This window comes from Cajanus cajan, chromosome 5 (genome assembly GCF_000230855.2).
Source record: "Cajanus cajan strain Asha chromosome 5, NIPB_CcT2T_4, whole genome shotgun sequence".
Classification (NCBI taxonomy): Eukaryota; Viridiplantae; Streptophyta; class Magnoliopsida; order Fabales; family Fabaceae; genus Cajanus; species Cajanus cajan.
Genome location: NC_138521.1, coordinates 18,374,242 through 18,393,127, shown reverse-complemented (window position 1 = coordinate 18,393,127; position 18,886 = coordinate 18,374,242). Strand labels below are relative to the sequence as shown.

Sequence of the window (18,886 nt, the reverse complement as noted above, 5' to 3'; positions counted from 1 at the left end):
TTATTTTATTACAAAGTACTCTGATTGTAAAACACTAAATGGACTTTTATGATATAATCATGTATTTTTTTAATTAATTTTATCTTTAGATAGTGCAAATCAATTCCAATCGAATGATATTATACACTTTTAATACCAAATTAAAATTTGAGTTTTAAGACAAAATCCTGTATTTTTTTATTTTTTGAAAAAGAAAATATTTTTCATTTTTATTTAAAAGGATATACAATTAACCCGAATCAAATCAACTCTCGATTAAATTTGGTCCGGCTTGTAAGATTTTTTGTTTTTTGGACAAAATCATCCCAAAATATATGATTGGCTCAAATTTCATTTTCCTTAAATAAGAACCAAACTGATTTCGTAAGATTCTTCCTTTTATGATGAAGTGACAGCAATTTCGTCTCAAATGAATATGAAGTTATATTGAGCATTTATAAAACGAATCAAAACCACATTTACATGACAAGTTTATATCCCATCACATCAGATATGACTATGTAGCCAAAAAAAATTTAAAAAAAAAAATCCACTAAGCTGCTCCAAAGAGGTATTTGCAGAAACTTTTTCTATGCTTCTGCAAATTTAATAGGTCGGTCAAGATGTAGATTTTCTTTCTCCGCATATGTTAGCCATTTACAGGCATTGAGGCATAGATGCCTCAACTCAATTCTTTTCAGAAATTTGAGAATGTCCTCAGAACCGCAAGACAACACTAACTAGACCAAAATGGTTGACTTCTATTCTGTGAATTGCAAAGGGTTTGCTCTCCTTGCTTACGAAAGCTGACTTCCTACAAAGCACACACTTGAGGCCAAACCTAATTGTTGTACATTAAGGACCATATTTTGTTTCATCAACATAGAGGTGAATAGCTATAGGAGTTATAGGGTTCCTATTGCATTGTCCAACTCATTGTCTTCAACAACTTAAGCTCAATAACACTAATGCCTCATATGCTATGCACTAATGACTCACAAATTGGATAGTTTCTTCCTTTTTGGGTTTGTCTTGCCTGAAGAATCACCTGAGTCTCGCTTCTTCCTGTTTTTCTTGTCATCAGGGTTATCATTAGGATTAACAGCTGCGCCCCCATCTACCTTTTCTTGCTCTTCTAGAGCATCTTTTACAAAAGCCTTCAACCTCCATAGAGTGTAGTCACTCTGTATATAATGACAAAAACACGTTGCGTAACTAGAAAAAGTAAATGCTAAACAAAAGAACCACTTAAATTGTATAGGATAGAAAAATTTTGACAATAGATGAGGTGAACATAATCGACTAGACAATGATCAACAGCACTGACCTGAGCATCTAAGTCAAGGTCCACCTCATCAGCCGTAGGTTGGAAGGTTGGGTTAGACTCAGCAACTATCTCCAATGCCCTATAGAGGTTTTCGGAAGACAATTTGCCAAGAGCTGTCCCAAGCATTTTCTTCTCTTGAGTAGACAGTTTCCTACAGTAATCAGAGCAAAATATGCATAATCAGCACTATCATAGAATGACCAAAAAAAAACAACAGAATACCATCACAAAACAAGTTAGAACTCCAAACTGAAATACAATATTTTGGACAAATTAAATATTGCCACTTGCACATTTCCATGTGACGAGTACAATCCTAACACGTCTAAATTCCCTACCCTAAAAAGTTGGGAGGAAATAACACACTAACTGACTGATTTACAGGGTACGAGGTTAATTATAACTTGTACCCTCCGGTCTTTTGCCGAAAGGGTCTATACGGGAGAGTGCTCCAATTTAGCCTCTGTACTAGAGGCTGGTGAACAAGTGTTGCCAAGAGGGTTTGGCCAAGTGTCTAGTTAAGTCCCTCACCACTCATATCCCTACTTGTAAAACATATCAGCATTTATCTGACTCAAGGCCTATACCTGATACAAAATTTAGTCATTAATGATCATAATTGAGCACCAAAATACGATACTCTAATAGGTAAATTTTCACAAAATCTTGAGATTCTCGGAGCTCATAAAGGCATAACAATTAGTTATAAAATCCTCATTCTAAGTAAAGAAAGATAGAATACATTTTTGAATACTCTGACTTTGGACAGGCAGCTAGGTTACTGCTAGAGCATTTTTCAGATCAGAACATAACTAAATATTAGATTTCTGCACAGTACACATTACTGCTCCGTCCCAGCATGGTTCTGCAATTACTCTTCACATTACTGTAGTAGTTTATTGTAGCAATGTTAGACTGTACATGTTACTTTTATTTTATGTTAAACTTTAGCAGTTTCGCACCAAAAAGAATAAATATCCAGCGGCTTAAATGACTAATCCCTTAATTTTTATCCAAGAAAGTAATTATAACTAGTAATAGTTTTACCTTTAAATCTTCTGGTAATAGCAAACATAAAGGGACACTTGCAACAGGGTTTCCTATGATATAGATTTCTTTTATTCTCCTCATTAAATAGGAACAGGACTTCAAAACTTGACCAATGACCACAATAAACACATACTACCTCTTCATATATTGGGAATAGCTTATTTTGAGTTTAAAATAACTAATGAAAATATTCCTGACAGATGTTACCCCATGAAAAGAATCTTACTGAAAAAGCTTTAGACTAAGAAAAAAGTAATTTTCCCTAAAAATTAAGCTAATCCAAACATGCACTTGGATCATGAAGCATCGAAGGAATTTTTCATGTCTTCATGGTTGTTGTAAATATCATTGAATATCTTCATGTTTCCTGGCTGCACTTTCTGTGAAATCTTATTGCGCAATAATAATTGAGGATAAAATAATTACTTTGGACTCTAATGAGTAATGACCTTCCAGATTAGGTAAATTCCTATCCACTTGGGGCCCATTTGGTAGCTAGGATAGGATAGGATATGATATAAGAGTAGGATAGGATAAGAGTATGATTTGACAAGAGCAAAATAAACTTTAACCATATCCAAATGTTAGGTGCACATCATGATAACAAACCAGATAACATTATTATACTATATGTTTTGTATTTAATATATACCAATAAGATATTGTATAAATTATATTTAAGTAACAAAATTTATATTTTATTAAAATTACATGTAACTAGTATTTTAGCCTGTGTAATACATAGACATGTTTTTTTATATATAATATAATTAAAATTTATAAAAATTATATATGAAAAATACAATATTTGAATTTATAAATTATACTTAAAACAAGTATACATAAGGATTTTTAAACATATAAATTATATTTTAGATTTATGATAAATAATTTATATTGTAAGAAAATATTTTTTAATTATTGATAATTTATTTTAAAATATTAATATCTAATTAATAAATAATTATGATAAATAAAAATCGAATTAGATAAGAAATTAAAAAAACCCCTACAAATCCTTTCGTCCAAGAAAAGCCCCTAAAAGAACTCTACAAGATAGAGGATTGTTTTCATATATAGGAGTTAATTTTTTTTAAAAAAATATTAATTTAATTTTTAAATTAAAAAATATAATTTTAACTATATAATATTTTTTCATCTATGTAGTTAATTTTCTTAAAATTAAATAATATTTTTAAAATTAAAATTATTTTCAAATATTTTTCTAAAAATTATTTAAATAATAATTTTTATTTTAATATTTAGTTAATAATATATTCTATATTTATATATAAATTCTGAATATAAATTTTATAATATATATTATATAAATTAATATATTATATTATAATATAATATAACATTATATATATTACTATGCAAATTAATATTATATAATATATATTATGATATATTTTATAAATTAATATTTAATATTATATATGTTAGATTTATTAATTTTTTGTTATTTATATTATTATTATTATTATTATTATAATAATAATAACAACAACAATAATAATAATTATATATTTTAAAATATAACATAATCCATAGAGAGAGAGGAGGGAGAAAGCTTATGTTGTTACTTCCTAACCCAACTTCTCAGGATAAAAAAAAATATACTAGACTAATAGGACATGATAAAACTATCATATACCGCTAACACATCAAACAACAAAGTATAACAAGATAGGATAAAATTATCATTTCCTGACTGCCGAATAGGCCCTTAATAGTCATAACTATCTACATACCCTCTAAGGGCATATGAAACTAAGTCATAATGAAGGGGGTGGTCCACCTCAAGCTGACCCAAGGTTTGATACTTTTATGCTTGGGATAATCAAGATTCCTATGACTTAAGAAATAAGTCGAAATTATTTGTGTTATCCCTTTGTACGTGAGCTGTGGGACAATCTTAGTGAGACTACTCCATGAAGGACATTTTTCTACCTAGCCAATAGGCAACCATAGACTTAAGCAGCTTCCCAAATTTGACTTCACCACAAGCATCTTGAACATCCTTTTTTTAATTTGCTTAGGTCTTTATTTTCCCATTTGTTTTTGACATTCATTGAGGACTGTGTCATAGACCTTTCTTATGAAACATAAAGGTTTGTCAAATATTTGTCAATTTTTAATGTCTTATTAAAAACAATTTGGTGAGTCTATTAAGAGACTTTGGTTGGACAATGATACAAAATATGTAAATCTTGAATTCTCTAAATTTGTTAAAGACAATAGTATTAACTTGAGTTAATACCCCCAACAAAATGGAGTTTTGGAAAGAAATAATCATCACCTTCTTGAAGTTTCCAAAGCTTTCCTCTTCCAAATATCTATCCCTTATGTCTATAGGGGAGAAATTTCCTAATTGTCACCTATTTCATTAACATGTTACTCGCGTTTTAAACAGTATTAGTCTAATTGAACACATGTTTTCATCATTTCCTTTTCCATGTCATGTATTTGGGTGTGATGCCTTTCTCAATCCTCATTGTCCCCACTATGGTAAGTTAAACCCAAGAGTTGTCAAATGTGTCTTTATTAGTTACCCCTCAAATAAAAGAGTATAATTGTTATCACCCTCAAGGTCGTTGAGTCCTTGTATCAATGAATATTTCATGAAACAAAATCCTTCTTAGTTGGCCTTCAGCTTTAGGGGAGGGTATTCTAGAAATCAAGTCTGTCTTAGGGTCGTTAATTTTTATTTCTTTGCAAGATGTTCAAGAAGTTGACACTATAGAAGCCCATAGTGAAGCAAAAAAGGGAGATCATAATGAAGTAGAAGAGAAAGATCGGTTCTTTAGAAAGAAATACCAAAGGGGAGAGAAACCCACTCTGGTCCCACAGCAAAATCAATTGTCCAAGCAGGAGGTATATGTCCCTAGAGATAATATCAAGGAGGTTACTACTAACATGCCTATTGCTTTGAGGAAAGGAAGAAGATCATGTGTCAAGTATCCTATTTCTCAGTTTGTTTGTACTAATCGTCTGTTTGTCAAACATCAAATTTTTATGGCATCCATTGATGCAATCAAAAACCAGGTATTGTCTAGGTAGCCCAGAAAAACAAAATTTGGATAAAAGCCATGAATGAGGAGATGAATGCATTGTAGAGAAATTCAACTTAGGAGATAGTTGACAAATCCAAGGACAAGAAGCTTGTAGGGTGCAGATGAGAATACACATTGAAGTGTAAGTCAGATGCAACCTTCGATTGATACAAGGAAATATTGGTGGAAAAGGGATACACAGAGACCTATGGATTAGACTATGAAGAGATGTTTGTCTCTAGGCAAAAATGAATATAGTGAGAATTATTAGCTGCCCATTTTGGCTAGGACATGCTACAGTTTGTTGTTAAAAATGTCTTCCTTCATGGAGACCTAGAAAAGCAAGTCTACATGGAGATTCCCCTAGGATTTGAATCTAATGGTGGAAAGAACAAGGTGAACAAGCTAAAGAAGGCTTTATATGGCGTCAAACAATCTCCTCGAGCATGGTTTCAAAGATCTACTAAAGCTATGATATCCTTGGAGTACAAACAAAATCTAGGTGATCACACCCTCTTTATAGAACATTCTCCTAATGGAAAACTCACTCTTCTAGTCAATGAAGACAACATGATCATTGCATAAGGCAAAGAAACTGACTGAAAGAAAAGTTAACAACTCATTTTGAAATGAAGTTGTTGGGAAAGTTGAAGTACCTCATTGGAATAGAGGTTGCCTATTCTAGAAAGGGCATCTTTTGTTGAATCCAAAACCCTAGTGGTTTTAATTATGACAATAACATTTATATATGCAAATAATAAGAATGATGAAATAACATCTGAACTAATAATTCTGGTAAGTGTTTCAGTAGATAAAGTCAGAATAAGCAGTTCAGATTATAGTTCAGAATGGTGACTTCCAAGATGAAGAACGGAAGGCCCCTGCAAACTTCATCTAAATGATGAAGAGAATGCTCATCTCTGATAACTTAGTCAAAATCAAAAGAAATATCTTAAAGGACTACATCAGAAAGAAGCTGTCTTAACTATTACATCATAATGGTGTACTTGGATTATTTCAATCTAAGCATGTATTGTATAAACAAAAAGAAGTGAGATTTAATTTCCTGAGAGGAAACCTCTACCATTATAGACAAACTTGTTGTATTTTCTACCTTGGGTATCTCAACCAAGACCTGTGAGGAGTTGTGGTTAAAGTTTTGCTGTGAGCACTGAGTGTATCTGTTTTAGGTGCCTTGAAAATAGTTGTGTGCTCTAGACAGTTGTACAACCAAGTGAGGTTGTTGTATTACCAATTGTGTTGGTTGGAGTTTACTTATTATATAAATCTCATTAGAATAGTGAGGACTAGATGTAGCTCTAGATTTAGGGTAAACCAGTATAAATCTGTTGTGGCTACCTCTTTACCTTTCTCTTTGATTCACTGATCTGAATCTATTTATCTATTAAATCTGAAGATTTAAACTTCATTACAGAACAATATTTTCAAGCAAAGTAAAATATAACACTAAAACCAATATTCTTGAAAAGTATTCTGAGCCTCATACTAATTTTATAAAACTACTGTTTTTACATTCTGAGCTTGGAACATTCTGAACCAGTAGTTTCTAAACATAAGAAAGGAACTCCCACCCCCTCCCCCCTCATGTGTTAGTTTATTCACTTCATCTTTAATTCCCGATAGATGTACTTTTTTTTCTGAAAGAGACGGAAATAATTGGAATATAAGACCTCAAGGGTAACCATTGAATATAACCACAAGGTTGGATGTGAAGAAAGTCTATTTGTAGAGAAGTCTCAATACAAAGATTGGTAGGGAAGCTAATATATCTATCTCACACTAAACCTAATCTTGCTTATATTTTTAGTGTGTTCGGTCAATTTATGCATGGCCCTTGAGAGATGATGCACCTTCGAGCAGTTGATAGAATCCTCAAATATTTGAATGTAAGTCCAGGGAAAGAACCATTATTCAAGAGTATGTACATTGTTCGAGGAAATTTATACTTAATGCAAATTTTGTAGGGTTAGACGTATATCAGAGATCGACCTTTGGTTACTACATGTTTTTGGGAGGGAAGTTGGTAACATGGAGGAGCAAGACAAAATTTATTTGCTCAATCTAGCACAGAAGGATTTTGAGCTATGACACACGACATATGTGAAGGATTATGGATGAAGATTATTCTAAGTTAAATATGAGGGACCCATGACGTTGTTTAGTGGCAACAATTCAATTATTGGTATTGCCCATAATGCAGTCTAGAATAATTGGCCAAAAACATAGAGATTCACAAGCACTTCATCATAGGAAAATAGGACAACGGCCTTATAATTATAGCACATGATCCTACGGGGATCCAATTGGCCGATGTCTTCACTTAGCGGCTTCATATTGCTAAATTTTAGAAACTTATTGGCAAGTTGGGGATGATTGATATTTATTTACTAGCTTCAAGGAAAGTGTTGTAAACATCATAGATATTTTAGGGGGTCCAAAACCATCTCATTGCATCTTGATATTTATTTCTTTATTTCCTTATTTTCTTATTTCTGATTTTCCTTTTTAAGATTTCCTTACTTAGACATAGTTGATTACCCTATTAAAGGGAGATTAGAGAATGTATTGTATTGTACAATCAATATACAAATCCTTTATCTTCCAACTATGTTTCATCACCAGGAAAATTGAAAATAATCTTCAGCCCATTGAGGGAGACCATTACCATAATTGGAAAATTGTGAGCAAGTAAATTAGGCATAAAGTTTCATATCTAGGAGCTGCTGGGTTCTAAAGGGGCAATTTTTTAAAAATAGACGACATGGTTTTACTACAACTACTACAAGAATCTAGTGATTATATACATAGACTGAAAGTGAAAAGAACAGAAAGCAACAAAAGAAGAAAGAACAACAGCTATCAATCAAATTACTGCCTAAAAAGACAATCATATAATTTTGTTGGTTTTATTGTTGATGTATAAGAATAACTTTCAACTTTGACAAAGTTGGAAAGACATTTTTTCAACTTATTTTATCTTTAGTCTCAAGTCTCAACAGCTTTTATTTTAGTAATTATGTAAATAAAATCCTTCAATGCACTTATTCTTCAACTGACTACAGAATGGATGATGCCTAGTTAATCTACAAGATGTTGAACTATTTTCCAAACCTAAGTGCATGTTTGCTCCAACTTATTTTCAAGAAATAATTGCATATTTTTACTAGTTTTCTTAAAAGAACTTTTAAAAACTAAACAAGTATTTCTTCAAAATTAATCTAGAGATTAACAAAATTTAAAACTACATAGGCAATCAAAGTTTCTTAACAACATTTATTGTTCTTTTTTTTGGCACCAAACAACATTTATTGTTGAACCTTCAACAAAATTACTTGTATGACATAATTAAATTGTAAAAATAAATTACTCATTTGATTTCAATATTAGAAATATGGCGGTTTTCATTTTCCACTTCTTAATGAATCAACTTTTCAATAAACAAAATATGCACTACATTTTAAACAAACTTAACGAGAGGGTTCAGTAATTTTTCATGAATTTAATCACCATTGAGTTTAACATCAATCATATTGTCAAAAGAGCAAGACTTAAATAAACCAGACTAATAGTAATATGACACAAACTTCACAGATGCAATATCAAATTTCCACTCCATTTGATGTCAGTGACATGGAAAAATGATGAATGGTTCACAAACCTGCACTTTTGAATCACCATTTCTTTGAGATTCTTCAAAAGCATATCAACCTTATTAAGCTGAAAAAATAGGTAGTTGACAGCATAAATTATCTAATATACTCCTATGTGACATCAAATAAATGGTTTTCCTGAAAAACATAATACTAGCAAACAATAACCAACAACTAACCTCAGTGCTTATATCCTTAGCCTTATTGGCATAAGAGGTCTCTTGAGCAAGTTGAATGTCTAGTTGTGCCTGTGCTTCTTCCTCTAATTGTCTTTTTTCCTACCATGCACAAATATAGAAAGGTAATGACAAATAATATAGGAGGACCAATATTGCAGCTGCAACATGTACAGCCTCAGAAATTGTACATAAACATTTCAATTTTTTCTTTTTTGTAAAAGAAGAATATCATTGAGATAAATAGAAGACAAATAGACATAGGAGGATAAAGGATCCTCCAAGAAAAACAATCATTCAAACAAAAGAAAACAATGCCCCATTCAACTAAGAGAGTCACCTTTCCGAATAGCATTGACCTATAATGTCAAAGCAGTCATGCCTATAGAAATTGGAGAAGGAAAATGAAAATCTCCTCCCAAAGGAGTTAAACATGATTGATGAAAGAAGAGCAACTACCCACAAGTTGAAGCGGACAAAGGGCCACCCTACAACACAAGAATGTCATCCAATGACATTCAATGTCAACAACCTCATTCTCAAGACAAGAAGGTTAGAATAAGCGCAAAGGACTTCCTAAAGGAAAATTGGCTCCTAATTGGGAATGCCCACTACAAGGAATCAAATAAAGTCATGAAAGAAGCCTATCCCCTAGAAACATTCTAAGGGAAAGAGGTATCAATTACCAAGGTATGGGAATGTCAGAAACCATTGGAGATACCACAGTTAAAACTTACTGTCTATTCTAAGCACAATGTTCATCTACATAAAAGATTAGTTTGGCCAGATCATATGATCCTTGTAATTCTAGGTGCTGAGATGTGATTCCAGCATGATCCAAGCTAAAACAAGTTTCTCCTAGGATCAGCAAAGTTCCATCCTCCAAACTTAACAGGATCATGATTTTGACAACCATGTGTATAGGTAAAAAGACCATAGCTTTAAACCCAATCCCTTAACAAATCTATAAGAAAGTGCTAGAATCCAATGGCAAGGTATGGGACTTGTGTCCCACATTAGAAGTATGGGTTTTAGTGTGGGATTTTATGATATTGGGTTCTCCAACTACACCGGCTAGTTTTCATGGTATGGTTCTCCCAAGATTCTTATTAATTGGTGTCGGTGTTTTTTACCATATCTCTTAGTTGAACATCCAATGCACATGGTGATGTCGACATTGCAGTGTTTGTTAGGCACTAGTCAAAGGCTCCAGGGCTACGGTACACAGTGAAAGGTTAGGATCCAATTACAAGGCATGAAACTTGAGTCCCACATATGAAGTATGGCATTCTAGTATGGGACTTATAAGGTCTTGGGCCTCTCCAATTACAACAATTTTTTGTGGTGTGGTTCCCCCAAGATTATTACTAGAAAGCTTCATTTTCAAAAATTAAGGAAACTATTTTGGAAAACAGTTTACCTCTTCAGCAACTTTAGGTAAAAGTTGCAGCCATTTTTCCTCAAATTTTGCCAGCAAGGTCTTTGCCATAACATGGACATCATTTTTGTCACTGTTGTATTTCATTGCATTCTTGAATATCAACCTTACATCTGCGTATATCTCCCGGACATTATTATATCCTGTGCCATCCTTAGCTTCCATTTTATTTTTTATTGTACTGAAATCCATGGGCTTATCAATAACCTAGGGCAGAAAATTAAACAAATTATTTTCGGATATATAATCAAAGACAATCAGCAAAAAGTAACTGCTATAAAAGATTGATGATCAACTAGTGAAACCAGTGCTACAACTTGCTGAACACAGACTAAGCCAATATTTAAACCCTTTTCCAATAAAGCTTGCTCAAGCATATTTGGTTGTAGGCAGGACAAAAGATTTCATATATCAATTATGTAAAAAGATAACTATAGTGTAGACCAAGAGAAAAGCTTTAAAATGAAGAAAAGGCATTACCTCATAATAGTCATGAAGCCCAAGACCTTCTACATCTACAGGATCCAGGAATGGCCAAGCCCATTTATGCTGAGTTATCTGCAAAACATCAAGATGTATCACTACTGATTTTTCAAAGGAAACTTGGTAGGGTCAATATATTCAACAGAGGAAAGGGAAATCATTTGACCATCATTCAACATGCTACCCTCCATTCTCTCTAAAGCTTTAAACAATAAAAAATAAATTGAGCTTTTTTGAATGTCTTCACAATAAAAATTGAGTACATAATATCCACATTTTCATACTAGTTTTTATTTTAAATCGAAAAATGGAGAATTTAAACAATGAATTAGTCATAGTTAAGGGATTGAGAATTTGCATTTCAAAGATCTTGTGTTCTGGTGTTTCCGGTAGCTGCTGTTATTTGGTTTGTTATTCACTATGTATTTACTTATTCATTACTCTGGTAGTGTTTGAAGTTCCTTTTGACTTGATGAAGGAGAATTTGCATTTCATAGATCTTGCTTCGAGTTATTTTAAGTTCAAGCATTATGAGCTTATCCCATTATCATGTTTTAAATTGGCATGGTCAGACAATGTTGCTTTATTTGTTTTATGATGAATGTTAAATATAGATTATGGACACGGCAACAAATTATGTCAGGTACTATATGATGATTACTGTCGTAGAAAGGGTAAACTTGTGGGTGGAGCCAAAATAAGATAAATGAAAGCAACAACAAAGCCTTGGGTCAGATACATGAATCAATCAAATGTATTGCACTCAATCAAAAGCCAAGTGTTCAACAGCAAGAAAACCATTTAGAGTCGAGATAACCCTGATAATCTTGAGTTCTACATTTGAGTGTGTGGTTCACTTTTTTTTCCCTATTTGAACCAGGATTGAGGATACGACCAAGTTTGAGTGAACCACAGCCAAAAGGAGTACAATTCCAGGTAAAATTCAGCATCTTGGAGATTCTAAACAACTCCTGGAGATTTTACATGGCCATGTCAAATGTGCTAATAGCTTATGGTGTAGTAACATGATCATGAAAAATGTTACAGCCACTTCTAGCAGAGAGACATGACAATGTAAAATGTCAACATCAATTATGGAAGTTTTTCATGACAATGCCTTTGATGATGCACCAAAATTTGAATTTTTGGCCCAACTCAAATAAAAAGGGACTAAGCCATCATTTGGCCAACTTTAACCTAATTTCAATACTTTTCTACAGAAGACAGTGAAGTAACTCCAGGATAGATTCATAGAGACATAGGATTGAAGATCATTGGGATTCTTTCGGCTTCCCTTCTCTGTCTACTTGGTTTTTTAGGATTTCTTTTGGGATATTAGTCTTTTTTTCCTTTCAATTCCTTTTTCATTGTGTGTAAGGTCTACCATTTGGGCTCTGGCAAACCTTGCACCTTGATTGTGGCATTTCTTGATTTCAATACAATCTGTCTTTCCCTTGCAATTGGATTTGTTTTGGCATGTCAATTATGTATTAGAATCTACCCAAGTTTGATATGCTTTCCGCATAGATATCTACCCTGGACAGTGGCATGTAGCAACCAGCCCCAAAACCACCATTAGTTGACCGATATTTTAAGGAGCATAAATACAGGGTAAAAATCTTATACTATACATATATAAATATTTAAAATAAATAATTGCCCAAAATTAAAATATTCATAATTCACAATGAGAATTCAAAGTCTTGAGCTAAACTCATGAGTGAACAACAGAAGTCAAGGAACATCTAAAAAAAAAAAAAAAAGACATCAGAATAGTCTTCTCCAAAATTTAAAATTATAATAAAAAACACACTAGGGGAAACATGAGACTTCTCTAGAAATAAAAATAACGTAACACATGAGACTATGTATTTCTCTTAACTCCACACAAAAAATACAGGAGAGATATGCTGGGAAAAAAAAAAAGTGACCTCTAGGAATAGAGAGGACATGAACAGTGGAGAGACCAGAGGAGAATTATGCTTTGATGCATTCAGTTTTGGCCAGAACAATTTTGCAGTGCTGTGGGTTGGCCAGAAATACCAAATCTGTGTAGTGACTAAAAAGGGAGAAGATCAGCAGTTATCATGTTCTGTGATCTCTGATCTCAAAAATACATGTGACAGAAAGGTACGCTTGGTCTCTAATCAGACAGGTGTACAACTTTTTTAGGTAAAACGTGGTGAACTTGTAAAAATACCTCCAAAAGTGGCAGATAATACAGGTGGATAAATACGGGATTTTAACCCTTTGAAGATTGGTGACCCCAAGGGCTATGATTTGCTGGGATAACACCACAATTTGTGGATGCAACTTCACTCCTTCAAAACACTTGGCAACAGTGAACAAGAGCGCAGCATGAGGCCACTAGCAGCACTATAGCACGCTATTGACCACTATGGCTTTCAATTGACTCCTTGATTGCAATTGTCGCTTCCAATTAGTTATTATTACATTAACAAATCCCTCAGCTCTTTATGCTTTCTTTATCTAGTTCCATAACTGACCAAATAGGGGATTTGATTAGGGAAAAGGTTGGTAATGACACTTGATTATTAATCATTAATAGACTAAAAGAGGTAATTGGATTTTCAAAGGAAATTGAGTAATTGTAGAGAAAGAGGGAGTTAAACAAATAAGTGCAAGTAAACTTAATCCCTATACCTATCCATAATTGATTCTCATGTGTATATTGTGAATTTAATCCTAGGTTTACTCAATTTGACTACTTTTAGCACAATTCCGTTAACCTTGTGTTCGATTATTTAGACAGCATAAGATTCTCGTGGAACCAATAATTGCAACTTGTGGATTTGTTATAGTAGGAGGTATCAGAACAGCAAGCACCATGATAAGTGTAAATTTAGTCTAGGACATTTGTATGAATCATAATACAAGCCCCATCCAGCCAACAAGTATAACTACAACTAATTAACAATATTTGATAATAAAAAGTGATTGCCCATGGGAGAAGGGAAATATAATTTGATAATAAAATGTGATTGCCCATGGGAAAAGGGAAATAAAAGGGCAATGCCTCTTAGCCACTTACTCCACAACCAAATCTTTTCCCAGAGGATGGGGTCAGATACATGGATCAAATGGAACTATAATGTTCAATCGAAAACTTAGATGTTTAGTGTTCAAAGGTGATAGAAAATAGAGGTGGTGACAGTAAAAATAGGATTATGAGTTCCTGCATGAGTTCAAATTTTGAGATATTGAAAATGTTCAATACATTTTGAAAGGTAATCTCAAAACAGAATTACCTTTTTGGCAGATCATTAACTCAAATACATAAAACATTTTCTAACAGACAACTACAGATACCTCAAGATCAATTATTTAAAAAATGAAATTCAAATATAAGGATTAAGGAGACTCATGAGTCAGGAGAAAGTATATTCATATAGATCATTAAAAAAAAAAAGTTGCAAAGTATTCACACTTGCCTGACGTAATATTGTGGAAAATTGACGCATGAGCTCTTGCATTCTCTTTGCAGCAGCAGCTTCGGTATGTGATGCATCTTGCAGTGGCTTTTTGGTGCCAATAAGATGCTTCTCCTTGCCCTTTTCTTTCACAAGTGAGCCACCTTTAGAATTATTACCTTGAATATTATCAGTGGATTCATAGAACTGTTCAACCTCAGTCACTTGATTCTCAAGCTGTAAACAAGGCACTATAAGATTATTTTTCAACTTGGAATTTCACAGCACAAAACTAGCAATAAGTCCATAATTCCATGCTAGCAAATTTACACTTATCATCAAACATTTAAAATTAAACAGTTTAGAGTCTTTAGACCATCAAACATTGATAAAATTAAAATTTACTTATCCTTTAACTTACACATCAGCTAAATAGTAATAAAAGTATCATGCAGTGAAAAAACAAGAACAGCAGCTTCATGAATTTATGATTAGGAGTAAGAAAAAGTGCAGCAAGAACAAAGCTATGGATTTATTTCTAGGGTATCAAAAAATTTAGATCTGGAAATATATTGTATAACAGATGAAAACAAAATCATAATTCAAACTAGGTTAAATGGTTTTGGTCATTACTAAACCAGACCCCAAAATAATTGGGGCGGGGGGAAGGAATCCCATCAAATTAAGGCCACTGCAACTGGTCATTAAAAGGCTACTAGTCATTTGAAACTTAATTTAATAAAAATCACATTAAAATCACACCAAAAGGGAAACAAGAAACTTCCTCATAAAAAGAAGAGAGTAAAGTTGGTAAATATTCCCAAAAAATAGAGCATATTTCCGCTTCCCCCACCCCCCGTAATCATTGAATGACCCAACTATTTTTAATTTATTTAAGATGGTTTATATTTTTTTCTCTCTTAATGGAAGAGAATTTCATCAGGAATGTGTTTCCAATTCAATGGATGCTTTATAACATGATGATAATATATATATATAGTACCATATACATCTTACATCATATATTTTTTTTCATGAGAAATGTCAGGAACTGACTCTTTAACTCGCTCTTTGGAATATTCTATCTCTCATTGGTTGAAATTTATTAAAAATTACTAAATTTGGTGGATCTCATACTCTATTTAATAAATCTCACTCATGATTTTGTATTTTTCAATAAATTTTAACCAATAAAAAAGTGTTTTACTACCACTATTCCTTTTTCATAGGAATATCTGACAAATAATGTTCAAGAGAAATTGTATTTTATGTACACACGCCCTATCTTATTTACAGTAGGAGTGCATCTGTAGAGGAGATAATTGAGGACTGTGTATACAACTATAGTTAATTAATATTTTAACAAATGCTAGTGAATCTAGGCCACTATAACAACTTTAACAAGGTTAACTTTGAGCCCTAAATCAACTCAGAAATCTCCAACATTTCAGAGGACCAAACCATCACTTCCTTTTCCATTAATAAACTTGCAATCATACGCAGGGGCAGAGGGAACGGGGTGACTCACTGGTGCCATGGTCACCTCCATGTTTTTAACCTCTCTTAATATTAATATCTAAAATAAATAAAAAATAAAAAATAAAATAAAATAAAATAAAAACTATGCTAACCCCTATGTTATTAATTTTTGTACATTTGGATGGTAAATATTTGCATGTGCCTGGCAGTGCTCACACAAAAAGTCTTCCTTATAATTTTTAACTTTTTTTGTTGACATCCTTCTCATGTAATTTTCATTATTTATGTTAACTTTTTTGCATTTGCAGTACCCTTCTCTCTCTAATCTTCATTGAGAGAATTACACAGCACCATATATCTAAATCCCTATGTTGTTTGCCATTCACGGTTCCTTCCTTCCCAGAAGAAGAATCAAACTCACTTTTGATTTCTTGGTTGCTTCACTAGACCCACCCTCCATTAGTTGAATCGAGTAATTTTACTTTATTAAACAAGTTTATGCATACCATATTAGTTATATGTCAAATTTGTTGCACAAATTAGGTTAAACTACTACATAAATTATGCAAGTGATAGATAAAATTTCCTTTACTTATAAAGTCACAAGCACCCTTGAACTATAATTCCAGCCCCTCCCCTAATTGTAAATTACTACAACTAAGAACACAAGAAACAACAAGAACAATAACAGTGACATAAAGCAAACGCCGATTTATTAATTAAATTTCTAGGGTAAGCTAATTCATACAAAGAATCCGAGTTCAACTAATTAAAACACTGTTGCTGCTAAACTAACTTGAGCTTTGAAAATGAGTATAACAAGCATGATAGTGATGGAAGAAGTGTTGGGAGAAGGAATTGAGCAATGAGAACCTTGTTGACTCTAGTGAGAATTTGTTGAACAGAAACCCTGAAAGGTTCCAAATAATCATCAGGCTGAGCAGAATCCGCGTCCATCACAACTCAATTTGCCTTGAGTATTGCGCTTCGATAGTCTCTTTAAATACCACCGTTGTGTTGCCTTTGGTTTCGGGTCTCTGATGCTTGCGCTGCATTTAATATGTCCATTAAGTTAATTTACACTTCTGTTTAATAACTAATCAGTGTAAAACGTGTTGGTTTTTAATTTTTTTTATTCACTAATGTTACTTGGTATTTAATGCTTTTTTTTTTGTCTGTGTGACTTTTTTTTTTAACTGTGAATTTTTATAAGTTTTAGGATTTAGTGTTTATAAGATATATATTTTTTAATTGTGAATTGTGTTAATTATATTGATTTTAAAATATATTTATTTAATTAATAATTTTTTTGAAAAAAGAGAATAAAATTTTACAATTAGTTAGATAATAATTTGGATTAAATATATTTTTGGTCTTCTAAAATTTAATTCTATTTGATTTTAGTCCCTAATAAATTTTTGATTTTAGTCTTTTAAATTTATATAATATTTTTTTAAAATATCATTAATTTTTGTTGTTAAAATAGGTCAGTTCAGTATTTAAATTATCGTTAATTTTACTAAAATGAAATTTTTTAATTTTAAAATATTATGATTAAGTTAAGATTTATAGTAAAAATTAATTTGACACTTAAAATTTTTGACTATTTACTCTTGAACCTAAAGATAGAAGTTTTAGAAGTGTTCTATTTTATTTTTTATTTTTTTTATTTTGTTTTTACTCTCAACGAGAAAGTCAAGGGTCTCTTGTTTTGTAAAGGCAATACCTTAAAGCGCTTGGGAAGGGAGAAGAATGGGTATTGTTTAGAGTAATTAGCATATTGAGGTTTAGAGTGAAACAATGTCACCAGAAATTAGAAATTAAAAATTTAGATGTTTGTTAACAAAGACGTGAAAATGAATGTTTATGGATATAGTGGATAGTGGAGAAAAAAAAATCTTATTTTAAATTTGTGAAAGGATTTTATTAAAGTTTGGTGGGAGACTCTTTGTTTAAATAAAAAAATTACTAGAAAATTTATTGTGATTTGGATATTAAAGTGACCTATTTTAACGGTAAAAGTTAATATTATATAAAAATGATTAAAAATATGTATTATATAAACTTGGAGGACTAAAATCAAGCAAAATATTTTTGAGAGACTAAAATAAAAAAGAGTCAAAAAGGACTAAAATCATATTTAATTCTAAAAAAAAAACTCTTTTATTAAGATTAGAGAAAATAAATAGATACATAAATATCTCTCTTCCAAATATTAATTAATTAGGTGAAAAATGATTGAATGGAAAGAAAGAAGATTAATTTAAGGGATGTTAAATGTAATTTTGGAAAAAAGTTTAAATTATTAACAAATTTAGTATTGTTAACTAAATTAATTAATTTTCTTAAATAGTGTAATTTAATTGAAAGAATCTTATAATCAGATATGAAACTGGTGATTTTTTTTGTTTAACTAAATTAAATAATTTTTTTCGATACTCACAATTCACTAAAGGAACTAAAATGTGATAAGTAGCTTCCTTGATCAAATAAGAAGTGACAATTTGATGAAACGTAATTAATGGAAGCATTTAATGCACAAATAGACATTTCCCTCTAAAAGGAATGGTGTTGAAGATAGACAAAATAAGCCTATGAGAAATGCTCAAGGATTTACAACGATCATCTTTACAAAACAACTATATAAAGAAACTAGAAGTTTTAGAAAGAAAAGAGAACATTAGTTCATTGTAAAAATACACTCATTCTTTTTGTAACAATCATTGAACTTAATAGGTTGTATCACATTATGATAATAAGATAAAATAACATTGTTATCTTATTCAAATTTAA

The 18,886-nt window shown here is 31.8% G+C and overlaps 1 protein-coding gene across 1 annotated transcript; it reads right to left on the bottom strand.

The window, feature by feature from the left end:
* Positions 1-398: 398 nt before the first annotated feature.
* LOC109808077 (transcription factor GTE1) lies at positions 399-17,140 on the bottom strand. The gene is made up of 8 exons (XM_020370903.3): positions 16,967-17,140; positions 14,636-14,851; positions 11,181-11,258; positions 10,683-10,907; positions 9,266-9,364; positions 9,095-9,153; positions 1,307-1,457; positions 399-1,163 (listed from the first exon to the last, which is right to left on the bottom strand). Exons 1-8 carry the CDS (start codon positions 17,048-17,050, stop codon positions 975-977), a joined length of 1,101 nt encoding a protein of 366 aa, XP_020226492.1. The 5' UTR covers positions 17,051-17,140; the 3' UTR covers positions 399-974.
* Positions 17,141-18,886: the final 1,746 nt, after the last annotated feature.

Coding starts and splice junctions, on each gene's coding strand:
- LOC109808077 (XM_020370903.3), bottom strand. CDS start 17,050: ATGGACGCGGATTCTGCTCAGCCTGATGATTATTTGGAACCTTTCAGG. Junction 9,154..9,265: donor CTAAGGATATAAGCACTGAG/GTTAGTTGTTGG, acceptor CTATTTTTTCAG/CTTAATAAGGTTGATATGCT. Junction 1,458..9,094: donor ATGGTGATTCAAAAGTGCAG/GTTTGTGAACCA, acceptor TGATTACTGTAG/GAAACTGTCTACTCAAGAGA.